Raw genomic sequence first — 19187 nt, forward strand, 5'->3', positions numbered from 1 at the left:
AGTGTTTATCATCATCTCTATACAGTCTGTCCTTTCCTGGAACACCCTGCACACAACACATCATGTAAAGTGTTTATCATCATCTCTATACAGTCTGTCCTTTCCTGGAACACCCTGCACACAACACATCATGTAAAGTGTTTATCATCATCTCTATACAGTCTGTCCTTTCCTGGAACACCCTGCACACAACACATCATGTAAAGTGTTTATCATCATCTCTATACAGTCTGTCCTTTCCTGGAACGCCCTGCACACAACACATCATGTAAAGTGTTTATCATCATCTCTATACAGTCTGTCCTGGAACGCCCTGCACACAACACATCATGTAAAGTGTTTATCATCATCTCTATACAGTCTGTCCTTTCCTGGAACACCCTGCACACAACACATCATGTAAAGTGTTTATCATCATCTCTATACAGTCCGTCCTTTCCTGGAACACCCTGCACACAACACATCATGTAAAGTGTTTATCATCATCTCTATACAGTCTGTCCTTTCCTGGAACACCCTGCACACAACACATCATGTAAACAGGGTTTATCATCATGTCACTGTCACACCAATCTCCCCACAACCACCACTCACAGATCATCACCCCCCCCCCTCCACACACACACACACACTCACACCAACAACCCCTCTCTCCCTGTCACAGTCACACCAATCTCCCCACAACCACCGTTCACAGATCATCACCCCCCCCCCTCCACACACACACACACACTCACACCAACCCCTCTCTCCCTGTCACAGTCACACCAATCTCCCCACAACCACCATTCACAGATCATCACCCCCCCCTCCACACACACACACACACTCACACCAACAACCCCTCTCTCCCTGTCACAGTCACACCAATCTCCCCACAACCACCATTCACAGATCCAAACCCTGTCCCTGACTCACCGGAGACCCGACAGGTCCAGTGATGCCCACGGGGCCCGGTGGCCCCTGAATGCCCTGTTCTCCAGCAAAGCCAGGTGGTCCAGGTGGACCAGGGTCACCCTTTGGACCAAATGGACCAGGGATGCCCTGCTTGCCCCGCTCTCCTCGCTGGCCCTGTGGATGTCACCAGGTCACATGAAGGTCACACATCACAGGTCATCAAGTCACATACATCAGAGGTCATCAAGTCACACATCAGGGGTCATGATGTCAAACATCAGAGGTCATGGAGCTCACACATCAGGTCATGAAGTCACACATCAGAGGACATGGAGGTCACATATCAGAGGTCATGAAGTTGTCAGAGGTCATGAAGTCAAACATCAGAGGTCACGGAGATCACACATCAGAGGTCATGGAAGTCACACATTAGAGGTCATGAAGTCACACATCAAAGGTCATGAAGGTCACACATCAGAGGTCTTGAAGACAAGTATTCGAGGTCATGAAGTCACACATAAGATCATGAAGACACACATCAGAGGTCATGGAGGTCACACATCAGAGGTCATGAAGACACACATCACATACCATAGGTCATGAAGGTCACACATCACAGGTCATGAAGTTACACATCAGAGTTCATGAAGTCACACATTTGAGGTCATGAAGTCACACATCAGAAGTCATGAAGTCACACATCAGAGGTCATGAAGTAGTCAGAGGTCACGGAAGTCACACATTAGAGGTCATGAAGTCACACATCGAAGGTCATGGAGGTCACACATGAGAGCTCATGAAGTCACATAAGAGGTTATGAAGTCACACATCAGAGGTCGAGCTCACACATCAATCTACATGTATGGTATAAAGGGAAATCACTCACCCTGACTCTGCATGTGTGGTATAAAGGGAAACCACTCACCCTGACTCTACATGTATGGTATAAAGGGAAACCACTCACCCTGACTCTACATGTATGGCACAAAGGGAAACCACTCATCCTGACTACATGTATGGCATAAAGGGAAACCACTCACCCTGACTCTATAATTATGTATGGCATAAAGGGAAACCACTCACCCTGACTCTATAATTATGTATGGCATAAAGGGAAACCACTCACCCTGACTCTACATGTATGGCATAAAGGGAAACCACTCACCCTGACTCTACATGTATGGCACAAAGGGAAACCACTCACCCTGATTCTATAATTATGTATGGTATAAAGGGAAACCACTCACCCTGACTCCAGCTTCGCCAGCCTCTCCAGCAGGTCCAGGCAAACCCTGGAGTAATGGGACAGTAAGCGACATACCATGAAATCATGTGACAGTCATTGACATACCCTGAAATAATGTCATACCCAGAAACATGTGACAGTCACTGACATACTGTGAAATAATGTGACAGTCATTGACATACCATGAAATAATGTCACATATCCAGAAATCAAGTGACAGTCATTAATATACTGTGAAATTATGTCACAATCATTGACATACTGTGAAATAATGTGACAGTTCTTGACACAGCCTGAAATCATGTCACAGTCACTGACATACCCTGAAACCATGTCAGTCATTGACATACCCTGAAATCATGTGAGTGATTGACATACTGTGAAATCATGTTACAGTCATTGCAATACCATGAAATCATATCATATATTGTAATACCATGAAATCATAGCATATACCCTGAAACAATGTCACAGTCATTGACACACTGTGAAATCATGTCACAGACAATGTCACAGTCACTGACATACCATGAAATCATGCCACAGTCACTGACATACCCTGATATCATGCCACAGTCACTGACATACCCTGATATCATGCCACAGTCCCTGACATACCTTGATATCATATTACAGTCACTGACATACCCTGATATCATGTCACAGTCACTGACATACCCTGATATGTCACAGTCACTGACAGTCACTGGCATACCCTGATATCATGTCACAGTCACTGACATACCCTGATATCATGCCACAATCACTGACATACCCTGATATCATGCCACAATCACTGACATACCCTTGTGGTACAGTACCAACAGACAGAAGACAATGTCCGCACAAACCACATCATCCACAATTTTCGTGGTACAGACAATGTCAGCACAAACCACATCATCCACATTCCTCATGGTACAGACAATGTCAGCACAAACCACATCATCCACAATTTTCATGGTACAGACAATGTCAACACAAACCACATCATCCACATTCCTCATGGTACAGACAATGTCAGCACAAACCACATCAACATCATCCACATTCCTCATGGTACAGACAATGTCAGCACAAACCACATCATCCATATTCTTCATGGTACAATGTCAGCACAAACCACATCATCCACATTCTTCATGGTACAGACAATGTCAGCACAAACCACATCCACATTCCTCATGGTACAGACAATGTCAGCACAAACCACATCCACATTCCTCGTACAGACAATGTCAGCACAAACCACATCCACATTCTTCATACAGACAATGTCAGCACAAACCACATCCACATTCCTCATGGTACAGACAATGTCAGCACAAACCAGATCCACATTCTTCATACAGACAATGTCAGCACAAACCATATTACCCACACTCTTCATGGTAACGACAATGTCAGCACAAACCACATCCACATTCCTCATGGTACAGACATTGTCAGCACAAACCACATCCACATTCTTCATACAGACAATGTCAGCACAAACCATATTACCCACACTCTTCATGGTACAGACAATGTCAGCACAAACCACATCCACATTCCTCATGGTACAGACAATGTCAGCACAAACCACATCCACATTCTTCATACAGACAATGTCAGCACAAACCATATTACCCACACTCTTCATGGTACAGACAATGTCAGCACAAACCACATCCACATTCCTCATGGTACAGACAATGTCAGCACAAACCACATCATCCACAGTCCTCATGGTACAATCTCAGCACAAACCACATCCACATTCTTTATGGTACAGACAATGTCAGCACAAACCATATTACCCACATTCTTCATGGTACAGACATTGTCAGCACAAACCACATCATCCACAGTCCTCGTGGTACAGACAATGTCAGCACAAACCACATCATTGACATTCCTCGTGGTACAGACAATGCCAGCACAAACCACATCATCCACAGTCCTCGTGGTACAGACAATGCCAGCACAAACCACATCCACATTACCCGCTTTCCTCGTGCTCCTCGCCGACCACTTCGACCCATCTGTCCTCTGGCACCCTGTGGACGTATCAAAAAACCTGACTTTCAGAAGGTTTACATTCTGGTCACCAGCAGTCACAGCAACAAGTCTGATCAGAAATGGACCCCCCCCCCCCCCCCCCCTTCCCGAAATAAAAGCAATCAAAAAACTAAACAAAAACAACCGCTCCCCAACCCGTGACTTTCAGGTTTACATTCTGGTCAACAGCAGTCACTGTAACAAGTCTGATGGAAAAACATGGACCAATTAGAAAACCCTCACTTTCAGAACTTTACATTCTGGCCATCAGCAGTCACTGTAACAAGTCTGATGGAAAAACATGGACCAATTAGAAAACCCTCACTTTCAGAAGGTTTATATTCTGGTCACCAGCAGTCACTGTAACAAGTCTGATGGAAAAACATGGACCAATTAGAAAACCCTCACTTTCAGAAGGTTTATATTCTGGTCACCAGCAGTCACTGTAACAAGTCTGATGGAAAAACATGGACCAATTAGAAAACCCTCACTTTCAGAAGGTTTATATTCTGGTCACCAGCAGTCACTGTAACAAGTCTGATGGAAAAACATGGACCAATTAGAAAACCCTCACTTTCAGAACTTTACATTCTGGCCATCAGCAGTCACTGTAACAAGTCTGATGGAAAAACATGGACCAATTAGAAAACCCTCACTTTCAGAACTTTACATTCTGGCCATCAGCAGTCACTGTAACAAGTCTGATGGAAAAACATGGACCAATTAGAAAACCCTCACTTTCAGAACTTTACATTCTGGCCATCAGCAGTCACTGTAACAAGTCTGATGAAATGGACAAGAGACCAAAGTGAGGAGTGGAGGTACGAACCTTTAGACCTGGAGGTCCAGGGTATCCCGGGAAACCTGGTGCACCCACACGGCCCTGCACACCATCCATTAGGTCATTGGGTGTGTACACATGTACACACACACACACACACACACACACACACATGTATAGATATAGATATATACACAAATACACACACACACACACGTATGTATAGATATAGATATATATACAAATATACACAGACAAACAACACTGACAAACAACACACACACACACACACACACAAACAACACACACACACACACACACAAACAACACACACACACACACAGCTGGATGAAAAGAGACAGACAGAGAGAAGAGACAGTGTTGTGGCAAGGATTGTTCCAGCAGAGGTTAGAGGTCAGAGGTCAGCAGTGCACTGCTGGTGAACAGACAGGTGTTTACCTTTTCACCAAAAGGTCCTTGGGGGCCGTTTTCTCCTGGGGGGCCATCGTCACCCTGTACACACACACACACACACACACACACACACACACACACACACACATGAATTAGAAGAACATGTAGGCTCATACAGAAAATACTGACACAATGTTCTGACAGAACAACACACACATTCAGACAGTACTGACACAATGTTCTGACAGAACAACACACACATACAGAAAGTACTGACACAATGTTCTGACAGAACAACACACACATACAGAAAGTACTGACACAATGTTCTGACAGAACAACACACACATACAGAAAGTACTGACACAATGTTCTGACAGAACAACACACACATACAGAAAGTACTGACACAATGTTCTGACAGAACAACACACACATTCAGACAGTACTGACACAATGTTCTGACAGAACAACACACACATACAGAAAGTACTGACACAATGTTCTGACAGAACAACACACACATACAGAAAGTACTGACACAATGTTCTGACAGAACAACACACACATTCAGAAAGTACTGACACAATGTTCTGACAGAACAACACACACATACAGAAAGTACTGACACAATGTTCTGACAGAACAACACACACATACAGAAAGTACTGACACAATGTTCTGACAGAACAACACACACATACAGAAAGTACTGACACAATGTTCTGACAGAACAACACACACATACAGAAAGTACTGACACAATGTTCTGACAGAACAACACACACATTCAGAAAGTACTGACACAATGTTCTGACAGAACAACACACACATTCAGAAAGTACTGACACAATGTTCTGACAGAACAACACACACATACAGAAAGTACTGACACAATGTTCTGACAGAACAACACACACATTCAGAAAGTACTGAGTCAATGTTCTGACAGAACAACACACACATTCAGAAAGTACTGAGTCAATGTTCTGACAGAACAACACACACATACATAAAGTACTGACACATTGTTCTGACAGAACAACACACATACAGAAAGTACTGACACAATGTTCTGACAGAACAACACACACATACAAGAAAATACTGAATCAAAATGTTTTCTTTTTCTGTGTAGGCAGCTGTACTCTGTTTTTATTCACTCCTATCGGTCATTGGGCTGTAACATGTGTGACAATCCTACCATGTAGGCAGCTGTACTCTGTTTTTATTCACTCCTATCGGTCACTGGGCTGTAACATGTGTGACAATCCTACCATGTAGGCAGCTGTACTCTGTTTTCATTCACTCCACTGGGCTGTAACACGTGTGACAATCCTACCATGTAGGCAGCTGTACTCTGTTTTCATTCACTCCACTGGGCTGTTACATGTGTGACAATCCTACCATGTAGGCAGCTGTACTCTGTTTTCATTCACTCCTATCGGTCACTGGGCTGTTACATGTGTGACAATCCTACCATGTAGGCAGCTGTACTCTGTTTTCATTCACTCCTATCGGTCACTGGGCTGTAACATGTGTGACAATCCTACCATGTAGGCAGCTGTACTCTGTTTTCATTCACTCCTATCAGCCACTGGGCTGTAACATGTGTGACAATCCTGACATGTAGGCAGCTGTACTCTGTTTTCATTCACTCCTATCGGTCACTGGGCTGTTACATGTGTGACAATCCTACCATGTAGGCAGCTGTACTCTGTTTTCATTCACTCCTATCGGTCACTGGGCTGTTACATGTGTGACAATCCTACCATGTAGGCAGCTGTACTCTGTTTTCATTCACTCCTATCGGTCACTGGGCTGTAACATGTGTGACAATCCTACCATGTAGGCAGCTGTACTCTGTTTTCATTCACTCCTATCGGTCACTGGGCTGTTACATGTGTGACAATCCTACCATGTAGGCAGCTGTACTCTGTTTTCATTCACTCCTATCGGCCACTGGGCTGTAACATGTGTGACAATCCTACCATGTAGGCAGCTGTACTCTGTTTTCCTTCACTCCTATCGGTCACTGGGCTGTTACATGTGTGACAATCCTACCATGTAGGCAGCTGTACTCTGTTTTCATTCACTCCTATCAGCCACTGGGCTGTAACATGTGTGACAATCCTGACATGTAGGCAGCTGTACTCTGTCTTCCTTCACTCGTATCGTCACTGGGCTGTTACATGTGCACTGTTTCATGGTCAGTGACAGTGGTGACATGTGCACTGTTTCATGGTCAGTGACAAACAGCACAAAGAGACTGCTCACCTTGGGTCCCTCGATGCCCTCAATGCCCATAGGACCGCGGGGCCCACGCATGCCCTGGTCTCCCTTGGGTCCCATCCCTCCTCGCTCCCCGTCCAGTCCGGGGCTTCCCTGAACAACACCAGGTTACCAGCACTTTACCTGGCTTTACCAGCACTTACCATCACTTTACAATGGTTTTCAATCACTATACCTCCCTGAACAACACTATGGTTTACCATCACTTTGATTCATAGATATCTATGTGCATGCATGCGTGCGTGTGTGTCTCTCTGTGTGTGTGAGTGATGTATGTCTTTACCAGTTTTCCTGTCATGTCATGTTCTTTCTGATTTCAGTTTTATTGCTGGTCCATTTCTTCTCATCCTGTCCATTTCTTCCTCACACCACTGTCCACCCCTTCCTCACACCACTGTCCACCCCTTCCTCACACCACTGTCCACCCCTTTCTTCTTCCTCACACCACTGTCCACCCCTTCTTCACACCACTGTCCACCCCTTCTTCACACCACTGTCCACCCCTTCCTCACACCACTGTCCACCCCTTTCTTCTTCCTCACACCACTGTCCACCCCTTCCTCACACCACTGTCCACCCCTTCCTCACACCACTGTCCACCCCTTCCTCACACCACTGTCCACCCCTTTCTTCTTCCTCACACCACTGTCCACCCCTTCTTCACACCACTGTCCACCCCTTCTTCACACCACTGTCCACCCCTTCTTCTTTCCTCACACCACGGTCCACCCCCTTCCTCACACCACTGTCCCACCCCTTCCTCACACCACTGCACCTTCTTTCTTCGTCCTCACACCACTGTCCACCCTTCCTCACACCACTGTCCACCCCTTTCTTCTTCCTCACACCACTGGTCCACCCCTCTTCACACCACTGTCCACCCCTTCCTCACACCACTGTCCACCCCTTTCTTCTTCCTCACACCACTGTCCACCCCTTCTTCACACCACTGTCCACCCCTTCCTCACACCACTGTCCACCCCTTTCTTCTTCCTCACACCACTGTCCACCCCTTCCTCACACCACTGTCCACCCCTTCCTCACACCACTGCACCTTCTTTCTTCGTCCTCACACCACTGTCCACCCCTTCCTCACACCACTGTCCACCCCTTCCTCACACCACTGTCCACCCCTTCCTCACACCACTGTCCACCCCTTTCTTCTTCCTCACACCACTGTCCACTTTATCTTGGTTTACCCTCACTGTGTGTGTGTGTGAAAATAGTGCATGCTTCATGTGTGAACAGTACATGTAAGTGCCATGGTGTATACACAGTACATGTAAGTGTCATGATGTGTAAACAGTACATGTAAGTGTCATGATGTGTAAACAGTACATGTAAGTGCCATGGTGTATACATAGTACATGTGTCATGATGGGTAAACAGTACATGTAAGTGTCATGATGTGTAAACAGTACATGTAAGTGCCAAGGTGTATACACAGTACATGTAAGTGCCATGGTGTATACACAGTACATGTAAGTGTCATGATGTGTAAACAGTACATGTAAGTGCCAAGGTGTAAGTGCCATGGTGTATACACAGTACATGTAAGTGTCATGATGTGTAAACAGTACATGTAAGTGCCAAGGTGTATACACAGTACATGTAAGTGCCATGGTGTATACACAATACATGTAAGTGTCATGATGTGTAAACAGTACATGCAAGTGCCATGGTGTATACACAGTACATGTAAGTGCCATGGTGTATACACAATACATGTAAGTGTCATGATGTGTAAACAGTACATGCAAGTGCCATGGTGTATACACAGTACATGTACGTGCCATGGTGTATACACAGTACATGTAAGTGTCATGATGGGTAAACAGTACATGTAAGTGTCATGATGTGTAAACAGTACATGTAAGTGCCATGGTGTATACACAGTACATGTAAGTGTCATGATGGGTAAACAGTACATTAAGTGCCATGATGTGTGCACAGTATATGTAAGTGCCATGGTGTATACACAGTACATGTAAGTGCCATGATGTGTAAACAGTACATGTAAGTGTCTTGGTGTATACACAGTACAGGTAAGTGTCATGATGTGTAAACAGTACATATAAGTGCCATGGTGTATAAACAGTACATGTAAGTGCCATGATGTGTAAACAGTACATATAAGTGCCATGGTGTATACACAGTACATGTAAGTGTCATGATGTGTAAATAGTAAATGTAAGTGCCATGTTGAATACACAGTACATTAAGTGTCATGGTGAGTGTACAGTACATGTAAGTGTCATGGTGTATACACATTACATGTAAATGCCATGATGTGTAAACAGTACATGTAAGTGCCATGGTGTATTCACAGTACATATAAGTGCCATGGTGTATACACAGTACATGTAAGTATCATGATGTGTAAATAGTAAATGTAAGTGCCATGTTGTATACACAGTACATTAAGTGTCATGGTAAGTGTACAGTACATGTAAGTGTCATGGTGTATACACTGTACATGTAAATGCCATGATGTGTAAACAGTACATGTAAGTGCCATGGTGTATTCACAGTACATGAAAGTGTCATGAGGTGTAAACAGTACATGTAAGTGTCATGATGTGTAAACAGTACATGTAAGTACCATGGTGTGTACACAGTACATGAAAGTGCCATGATATGTGTACAGTATATGTAAGTGTCGTGGTGTATACACAGTACATGTAAGTGTCATGATGTGTGAACAGTACATGTGTCATGACATGTAAACAGTACATGCACCATTATGTTTAAACAGCAGATGTAAGTGTCATGATGTGTACACAACAGATGTGAGTGTCATATCATGTACACGGTACATGTCATGATGACCATGACACGCATGACTCACCTTGTCACCTTTGGACCCAGGCTTTCCCCGTGCCCCGTTGTCTCCCTGTCACACACATCAGCTGTCAGTGTTTTAACAACAACAACAAACAACACATTTCATAATGCCACCATTCACAAGTCTCCCTGAGAGATCCTGTCAACTGAACACTGATCTCCACATACTGTCAACTGAACACTGATCTCCACAGTGAGATCCTGTCAAATGAACACTGATCTCCACAGTGAGATCCTGTCAACTGAAAACTGATCTCTCCAGTGAGATCCTGTCAACTCCTACTCCTACCAACTATAGTGACAACAACAATAAATTATAATAGTAACTATAATGACAACAACAACGAATTATAACAATAGTAATTATAATAACAACATTAAATTATAACACTTAATGACAAGAACAACAACAATGAATTATAACACTAATAACTACAATGACTACAACAAATATACCATAAGAAAAACACTGACAAAACACATCAAAACCAACAAAACAGCCCAAAGCAGAGAACTGCATGCTGTCCTACCTTGATACCTCTGGCACCAGGGTAACCAATCACTCCTTGTAATCCGATGGGTCCCTGCAACAGGTGGCAAGGGATCAAGACAAACCTCACTTTAACACTCTCCCTGCAACAGGTGGCAAGGGATACAGACAAACCTCACTTTCACACTGTCCCTGCAACAGGTGGCAAGGGATACAGACAAACCTCACTTTAACACTCTCCCTGCAACAGGTGGCAAGGGATACAGACAAACCTCACTTTCACACTGTCCCTGCAACAGGTGGCAAGGGATACAGACAAACCTCACTTTCACACTGTCCCTGCAACAGGTGGCAAGGGATACAGACAAACCTCACTTTAACACTCTCCCTGCAACAGGTGGCAAGGGATACAGACAAACCTCACTTTCACACTGTCCCTGCAACAGGTGGCAAGGGATACAGACAAACCTCACTTTAACACTCTCCCTGCAACAGGTGGCAAGGGATACAGACAAACCTCACTTTCACACTGTCCCTGCAACAGGTGGCAAGGGATACAGACAAACCTCACTTTCACACTGTCCCTGCCAAGCACTTACACCACTCATTTCAAGCCTTCATCTTCTCTGTCTCTACACCACTTGTTTCAAGCCTTCATCTTCTCTGTCTCTACACCACTCATTTCAAGCCTTCATCTTCTCTGTCTCTACACCACTTGTTTCAAGCCTTCTTCTTCTCTGTCTCTACACCACTTGTTTCAAGCTTTCATCTTCTCGGTCTCTATACCACTTGTTTCAAGCCTTCATCTTCTCTGTCTCTTTCACTAATTGCAAATGAACGCTGCCTCAAACTCCCAATGCATGTTTTTGTTCCCATAGCCAAATATGTTCAACATTCCTTCATTGTATGTCTCTCATGCACAAAACTCTCCCATACAGCACATCTCTGTTTCAAAGCCTTTCTCTCTGTTTCCATGTCTCTCACACACAGATGTCCATTTCTCCCTCACACTTACTCTCTCACATGATCACAGACATACACTTTCTCCCTCTCTCTCTCTCACTCACCTGATCACCTTTGGAACCATATTCACCTGGAAGACCAGGCAAACCCTGTAACACCAGTTTGAAATATAAAGTATGTCAATCAAAAACTCACACACACACAAATATGCAAGCATGCACAGACTCCCACATAGCACACATACATCCTGACACGTGCACACACAACTCCAGCCAGATCTCTGAGGCCTGTGAAAGGAAGGCAGACCCAGTTTACCAGCAGAGCAATACAAGGACACATGTTCTGAACACACAAGGACACACGTTCTGAACACACAAGGACACACGTTCTGAACACACAAGGACACATGTTCTGAACACATAGGGACACACATTCTGAACACACAAGGACACACGTCTGCACAGGTCTGCACCCGTCTGCACAGGTCTTCAACACTTCACTATACACTGAGCAAGTGCTGCACAGGTCTTCAACACTCTCCACTATACACTGAGCAAGTGCTGCACAGATCTTCAACACTTCACTATACACTGAGCAAGTGCTGCACAGATCTTCAACACTCTCCACTATACACTGAGCAAGTGCTGCACAGGTCTTCAACACTCTTCACTATACACTGAGCAAGTGCTGCACAGATCTTCAACACTTCACTATACACTGAGCAAGTGCTGCACAGATCTTCAACACTCTTCACTATACACTGAGCAAGTGCTGCACAGGTCTTCAACACTTCACTATACACTGAGCAAGTGCTGCACAGGTCTTCAACACTTCACTATACACTGAGCAAGTGCTGCACAGGTCTTCAACACTCTCCACTATACACTGAGCAAGTGCTGCACAGGTCTTCAACACTTCACTATACACTGAGCAAGTGCTGCACAGGTCTTCAACACTTCACTATACACTGAGCAAGTGCTGCACAGATCTTCAACACTCTTCACTATACACTGAGCAAGTGCTGCACAGGTCTTCAACACTTCACTATACACTGAGCAAGTGCTGCACAGGTCTTCAACACTTCACTATACACTGAGCAAGTGCTGCACAGGTCTTCAACACTCTCCACTATACACTGAGCAAGTGCTGCACAGGTCTTCAACACTTCACTATACACTGAGCAAGTGCTGCACAGGTCTTCAACACTCTCCACTATACACTGAGCAAGTGCTGCACAGGTCTTCAACACTTCACTATACACTGAGCAAGTGCTGCACAGGTCTTCAACACTCTCACAGTCAGATCCTGTCAACACACTCATAAACACCCACCCACCCACATCTCACAAACACCCACACTCCCACACACAACACCCATGCACACACCCTCACCCATCCCCACACACAGACACCCACTAACATCCCCCCTCATGCACACGAAGACACCCAGCCACACACCACACACAGACACCCCCCCCACACACATACACACAGACCATCCCCCCTCCAACAAACACCCCCCACCACACCACCAACACACAAACACCCACCCACAACACCATGCCCTCTCCCACCCCCCTTCCCACCCACATCCCCACACCCCCCTTCCCACTCACATCCCCACACCCCCACCTCCCTTCCCACCCCACCCACCTTCCCACCCACATCCCCACACCCCCTCACTCCCTTCCCACACCCATCCCCCTTCACATACGTCCCCCCACACACACCCCACTTCACATACATGTCCCCCCACACACACCCCACTTCACATACATGTCCCCCCCCACACACCCCTTCCCACCCACATCCCCATGCCCCCTTCCCAACCACACTCACCCACACCCCACCCCCCCTCCCTCCCTGGCACTCACCGGGGGTCCCATGGAGCCAGGCAGACCGGGCAGTCCAGGTTTACCTGTGGACCCAGGGATACCTGGAGGGCCCAGTGGTCCTGAGGGGCCTGGGGGGCCCTGTGGTTTGATTCAATGCGTTATAGTGTGTCCTCAATGCTGTACTGTTATGTTATGTTATGTCATTACTGTTATGTCATGTCATACCTGGGGGGCCCTGTGGTTTGATTCAATGCGTTATAGTATGTCCTCAATGCTGTCACTGCTATGTCATGTCATCACACATGTGGTTTGATTCAATGCGTTATAGTATGTCTTCAATGCTGTCACTGCTATGTCATGTCATCACACGTGGTTTGATTTACTCCGTTATAGTATGTCCTCAATGCTGTCACTGCTATGTCATGTCTGTCACACATGTGGTTTGATGCACTGTGTTACAGTGTGTCTTCAATGCTGTCACTGCTATGTCATGTCATCACACTGTGGTTTGATGCACTGTGTTATAGTGTGTCCTCAATGCTGTCACTGCTATGTCATGTTGTCACACATGTGGTTTGATGCACTGTGTTATAGTGTGTCCTCAATGCTGTCACTGCTATGTCATGTTGTCACACATGTGGTTTGATGCACTGTGTTATAGTGTGTCCTCAATGCTGTCACTGCTATGTCATGTTGTCACACATGTGGTTTGATGCACTGTGTTATAGTGTGTCCTCAATGCTGTCACTGCTATGTCATGTTGTCACACATGTGGTTTGATGCACTGTGTTATAGTGTGTCCTCAATGCTGTCACTGCTATGTCATGTTGTCACACATGTGGTTTGATGCACTGTGTTATAGTGTGTCCTCAATGCTGTCACTGCTATGTCATGTTGTCACACATGTGGTTTGATGCACTGTGTTATAGTGTGTCCTCAATGCTGTCACTGCTATGTCATGTTGTCACACATGTGGTTTGATGCACTGTGTTATAGTGTGTCCTCAATGCTGTCACTGCTATGTCATGTCGTCACACATGTGGTTTGATGCACTGTGTTATAGTATGTCCTCAATGCTGTCACTGCTATGTCATGTCATCACACATGTGGTTTGATTTACTCCGTTATAGTATGTCCTCAATGCTGTCACTGCTATGTCATGTCATCACACATGTGGTTTGATTCAATGCGTTATAGTATGTCTTCAATGCTGTCACTGCTATGTCATGTCATCACACATGTGGTTTGATTCAATGCGTTATAGTATGTCCTCAATGCTGTCACTGCTATGTCATGTTGTCACACATGTGGTTTGATGCACTGTGTTACAGTGTGTCCTCAATGCTGTCACTGCTATGTCATGTCGTCACACATGTGGTTTGATGCACTGTGTTATAGTGTGTCCTCAATGCTGTCACTGCTATGTCATGTCATCACACATGTGGTTTGATGCACTGTGTTATAGTCTGTCCTCAACACTGTCACTATCACTGTTATGTCATGTGCATGTGCATTAATCCATTCATCTGAAGAGAACATGAGAAAACACATTAAGAAAACAATAAGATGATTATTTGTATGAAATTAACTGGAAACAAAATGAATGACTCTAAAGGTCAGTGTATACAACAACATGACAATGATGATGACAACAATGACGGTGACGATGATGGTGATGATGTGGTGCACTGACCGTTTGTCCCGGTGGTCCTGTCTGTCCTGGGGCACCAGGGGATCCCACAGGTCCCTGAAACATCGGTCGTGTTCATGTACAGCTGGAGGGTGTAGGATATACAGCTGGAGGGTGTAGGGCGTTGGGTATACAGCTGCAGGGTGTAGGATATACAGCTGGAGGGTGTAGGGTGTAGGGCGTTGGATATACAGATACAGCTGGAGGGTGTAGGGTGTTGGATATACAGATGGAGGGTGTAGGGTGTTGGATATACAGATACAGCTGGAGGGTGTAGGATATACAGATGGAGGGTGTAGGGTGTTGGATATACAGCTGGAGGGTGTAGGGTGTTGGATATACAGATGGAGGGTGTAGGGTGTTGGATATACAGATACAGCTGGAGGGTGTAGGATATACAGATGGAGGGTGTAGGGTGTTGGATATACAGCTGGAGGGTGTAGTGGATATACAGCTGGAGGTTGTAGGGTGTTGGATATACAGATACAGCTGGAGGGTGTAGGATATACAGATGGAGGGTGTAGGGTGTTGGATATACAGATACAGCTGGAGGGTGTAGGGTGTTGGATATACAGATACAGCTGGAGGGTGTAGGATATACAGATGGAGGGTGTAGGGTGTTGGATATACAGATGGAGGGTGTAGGGTGTTGGATATACAGATGGAGGGTGTAGGGTGTTGGATATACAGATGGAGGGTGTAGGGTGTAGGGCGTTGGATATACAGATGGAGGGTGTAGGGTGTTGGATATACAGATGGAGGGTGTAGGGTGTTGGATATACAGATGGAGGGTGTAGGGTGTAGGGCGTTGGATATAAAGATGGAGGGTGTAGGGTGTTGGATATACAGATGGAGGGTGTAGGTGTAGGCGTTGGATATACAGATGGAGGGTGTAGGGTGTTGGATGTAGGAGTGTTGGATATACCAGATGAGGGTGTAGGGTGTTGGATATACAGATGGACGGTGTAGGGTGTAGGGGTTGGATATACAGAAGGAGGGTGTAGGGTGTTGGGTATACCAGATACAGCTGGAGGGTGCTAGGGTGTTGGATATACAGCATGGAGGCTGTAGGGTGTAGGGCGATGGATATACAGATGAGAGGTTGTAGGGAGTCGGTCGTGGATATCCAGATACAGCTGGCAGGGTGTAGGGTGTTGGCAATACAGCTGGAGGGTGTACGGGGCGTTGGCTATACAGATACAGCTGAGGGTGTCAGGATATCCAGCTGAGGGTGTCGGGTGTTGGATATACCGCTGGAGGGTGTAGGGTCGCTTGGATATACAGCTGGAGGGTGTAGGGGCGTTGGATATACAGCTGGGGAGGGTGGGTAGGGTGTTGGGTACTACTGATACAGCTAGGAGGGTGTAGGGTGTTGGAGATATACAGCTGGGAGGTGTGTAGCGATATACAGATGGAGGGTTTAGGCTGTGTGGATATACAGATGGAGGGTGTAGGCTGTTGGATACACAGCTAGAGGGTGTAGGGTGTTGGATATACAGCTGGAGGGTGTAGGGTGTTGGATACACACCTAGAGGGTGTAGGGTGTTGGATATACAGATGGAGGGTGTAGGGTGTCGGATATACATATGGAGGGTGTAGGGTGTTGGATGTACAGCTGGAGGGTGTAGGATATACAGATGGAGGGTGTAGGGTGTTGGATACAAAGCTAGAGGGTGTAGGGTGTTGGATATACAGATGGAGGGTGTAGGGTGTTGGATATACAGATACAGCTGGAGGGTGTAGGGTGTTGGATATACAGATGGAGGGTGTAGGGTGTAGGGCGTTGGATATACAGATGGAGGGTGTAGGGTGTAGGGCGTTGGATATACAGATACAGCTGGAGGGTGTAGGGTGTTGGATATACAGATGGAGGGTGTAGGGTGTTGGATATACAGATGGAGGGTGTAGGGCGTTGGATATACAGATACAGCTGGAGGGTGTAGGATATACAGCTGGAGGGTGTAGGGTGTTGGATATACAGCTGGAGGGTGTATGGTGTTGGATATACAGCTGGAGGGTGTAGGGTGTTGGATATACAGATGGACGGTGTAGGGTGTTGGATATACAGCTGGAGGGTGTATGGTGTTGGATATACAGCTGGAGGGTGTAGGGCGTTGGATATACAGCTGGAGGGTGTAGGATATACAGCTGGAGGGTGTAGGGTGTTGGGTATACAGATACAGCTGGAGGGTGTAGGGTGTTGGATATACAGCTGGAGGATGTAGGATATACAGATGGAGGGTGTAGGGTGTTGGATATACAGATGGAGGGTGTAGGGTGTTGGATATACAGCTGGAGGGTGTAGGGTGTTGGGTATACAGATGGAGGGTGTAGGGTGTTGGATATACAGATACAGCTGGAGGGTGTAGGGTGTTGGATATACAGATACAGCTGGAGGGTGTAGGGTGTTGGATACACAGCTAGAGGGTGTAGGGTGTTGGGTATACAGAAACAGCTGGAGGGTGTAGGGTGTTGGATATATAGCTAGAGGGTGTAGGGTGTTGGATAGACAGCCGGAGGGTGTAGGGTGTAGGATATACAGATGGAGGGTGTAGGGTGTTGGATATACAGATACAGCTGGAGGGTGTAGGGTGTTGGATATACAGCTGGAGGGTGTAGGGTGTTGGATACACAGCTAGAGGGTGTAGGGTGTTGGATATACAGCTGGAGGGTGTAGGGTGTTGGATAGACAGCCGGAGGGTGTAGGGTGTTGGGTATACAGAAACAGCTGGAGGGTGTAGGGTGTTGGATATACAGCTGGAGGGTGTAGGGTGTTGGATATACAGCTTCAGGGTGTAGGTTGTTGGATAGACAGCTGGAGGGTGTACAGGTGTTGGATACACAGCTAGAGGGTGTAGGGTGTTGGATATACAGCCGGAGGGTGTAGGGATGTTGGATATACAGCTGGAAGGTGTAGGGGTGTTGGATATACAGATAGAGGGTGTACAGGTGTTGGATATATAGATGGAGGGTGTACAGGTGTTGGATATACAGGTGGAGGGTGGAGGGTGTTGGATATACATGTTGAGTATGTACAGGTGTTTGATATACAGGTGGAGGGTGTAGGGGTGTTGGATATACAGATGGAGGGTGTAGGGGTGTTGGATATGCAGGTGGAGGTTGTTGGGGTGTTGGATATACAGGTGTTGGATATACAGATGGAGGGTGTACAGGTGTTGGATATACAGATGGAGGGTGTACAGGTGATGGATATACAAGTGGAGTGTGTACAGGTGTTCGATATACAGGTGGAGGGTGTACAGGTGTTGGATATACAGGTGGAGGGTGTAGGGTGTTGGATATACATGTGGAGTGTGTACAGGTGTTGGATATACAGGTGGAGGGTGTAGGTTGTTGGATATACAGGTGGAGTGTGTACAGGTGTTGGATATACAGCTGGAAGGTGTACAGGTGTTGGATATACAGGTGGAGTGTGTACAGGTGTTGGATATACAGGTGGAGTGTGTACAGGTGTTGGATATACAGATGGAGGGTGTACAGGTGTTGGATATACAGGTGGAGTGTGTACAGGTGTTGGATTTACAGGTAGAAGGTGCACAGGTGTAGGATATATGTGTATTGGACAAACAGGTGCAGGATATACGGGTGTTGTATGTACAGATGCTGGATATTAAAGTGTAGGATATGCAGTTGTAGGATATACATGTACTGGACATACAGAAGTAGAATACACCG

The 19187-nt window shown here is 46.0% G+C and overlaps 1 protein-coding gene across 3 annotated transcripts in view; it reads right to left on the reverse strand.

Annotated features, from left to right (window-relative positions):
* Positions 1–19187, reverse strand: part of LOC143276145 (uncharacterized) — a 215760-nt gene that overhangs the window by 94357 nt on the left and 102216 nt on the right. For all 3 annotated transcript variants that reach the window (XM_076580561.1, XM_076580563.1, XM_076580562.1), the window contains 11 exons: positions 15495–15548; positions 13841–13939; positions 12072–12116; positions 11045–11098; positions 10519–10563; positions 7656–7763; positions 5424–5477; positions 5013–5066; positions 4129–4182; positions 2145–2189; positions 919–1071 (listed from right to left, as the gene is read on the reverse strand). In XM_076580561.1, the coding sequence (XP_076436676.1) occupies positions 919–1071; positions 2145–2189; positions 4129–4182; positions 5013–5066; positions 5424–5477; positions 7656–7763; positions 10519–10563; positions 11045–11098; positions 12072–12116; positions 13841–13939; positions 15495–15548 (765 nt within the window). The remainder of the gene's footprint in view (positions 1–918; positions 1072–2144; positions 2190–4128; positions 4183–5012; positions 5067–5423; positions 5478–7655; positions 7764–10518; positions 10564–11044; positions 11099–12071; positions 12117–13840; positions 13940–15494; positions 15549–19187) is intronic.

Source organism: Babylonia areolata, chromosome 31 (assembly GCF_041734735.1).
Source record: "Babylonia areolata isolate BAREFJ2019XMU chromosome 31, ASM4173473v1, whole genome shotgun sequence".
NCBI classification, from domain to species: Eukaryota; Metazoa; Mollusca; class Gastropoda; order Neogastropoda; family Buccinidae; genus Babylonia; species Babylonia areolata.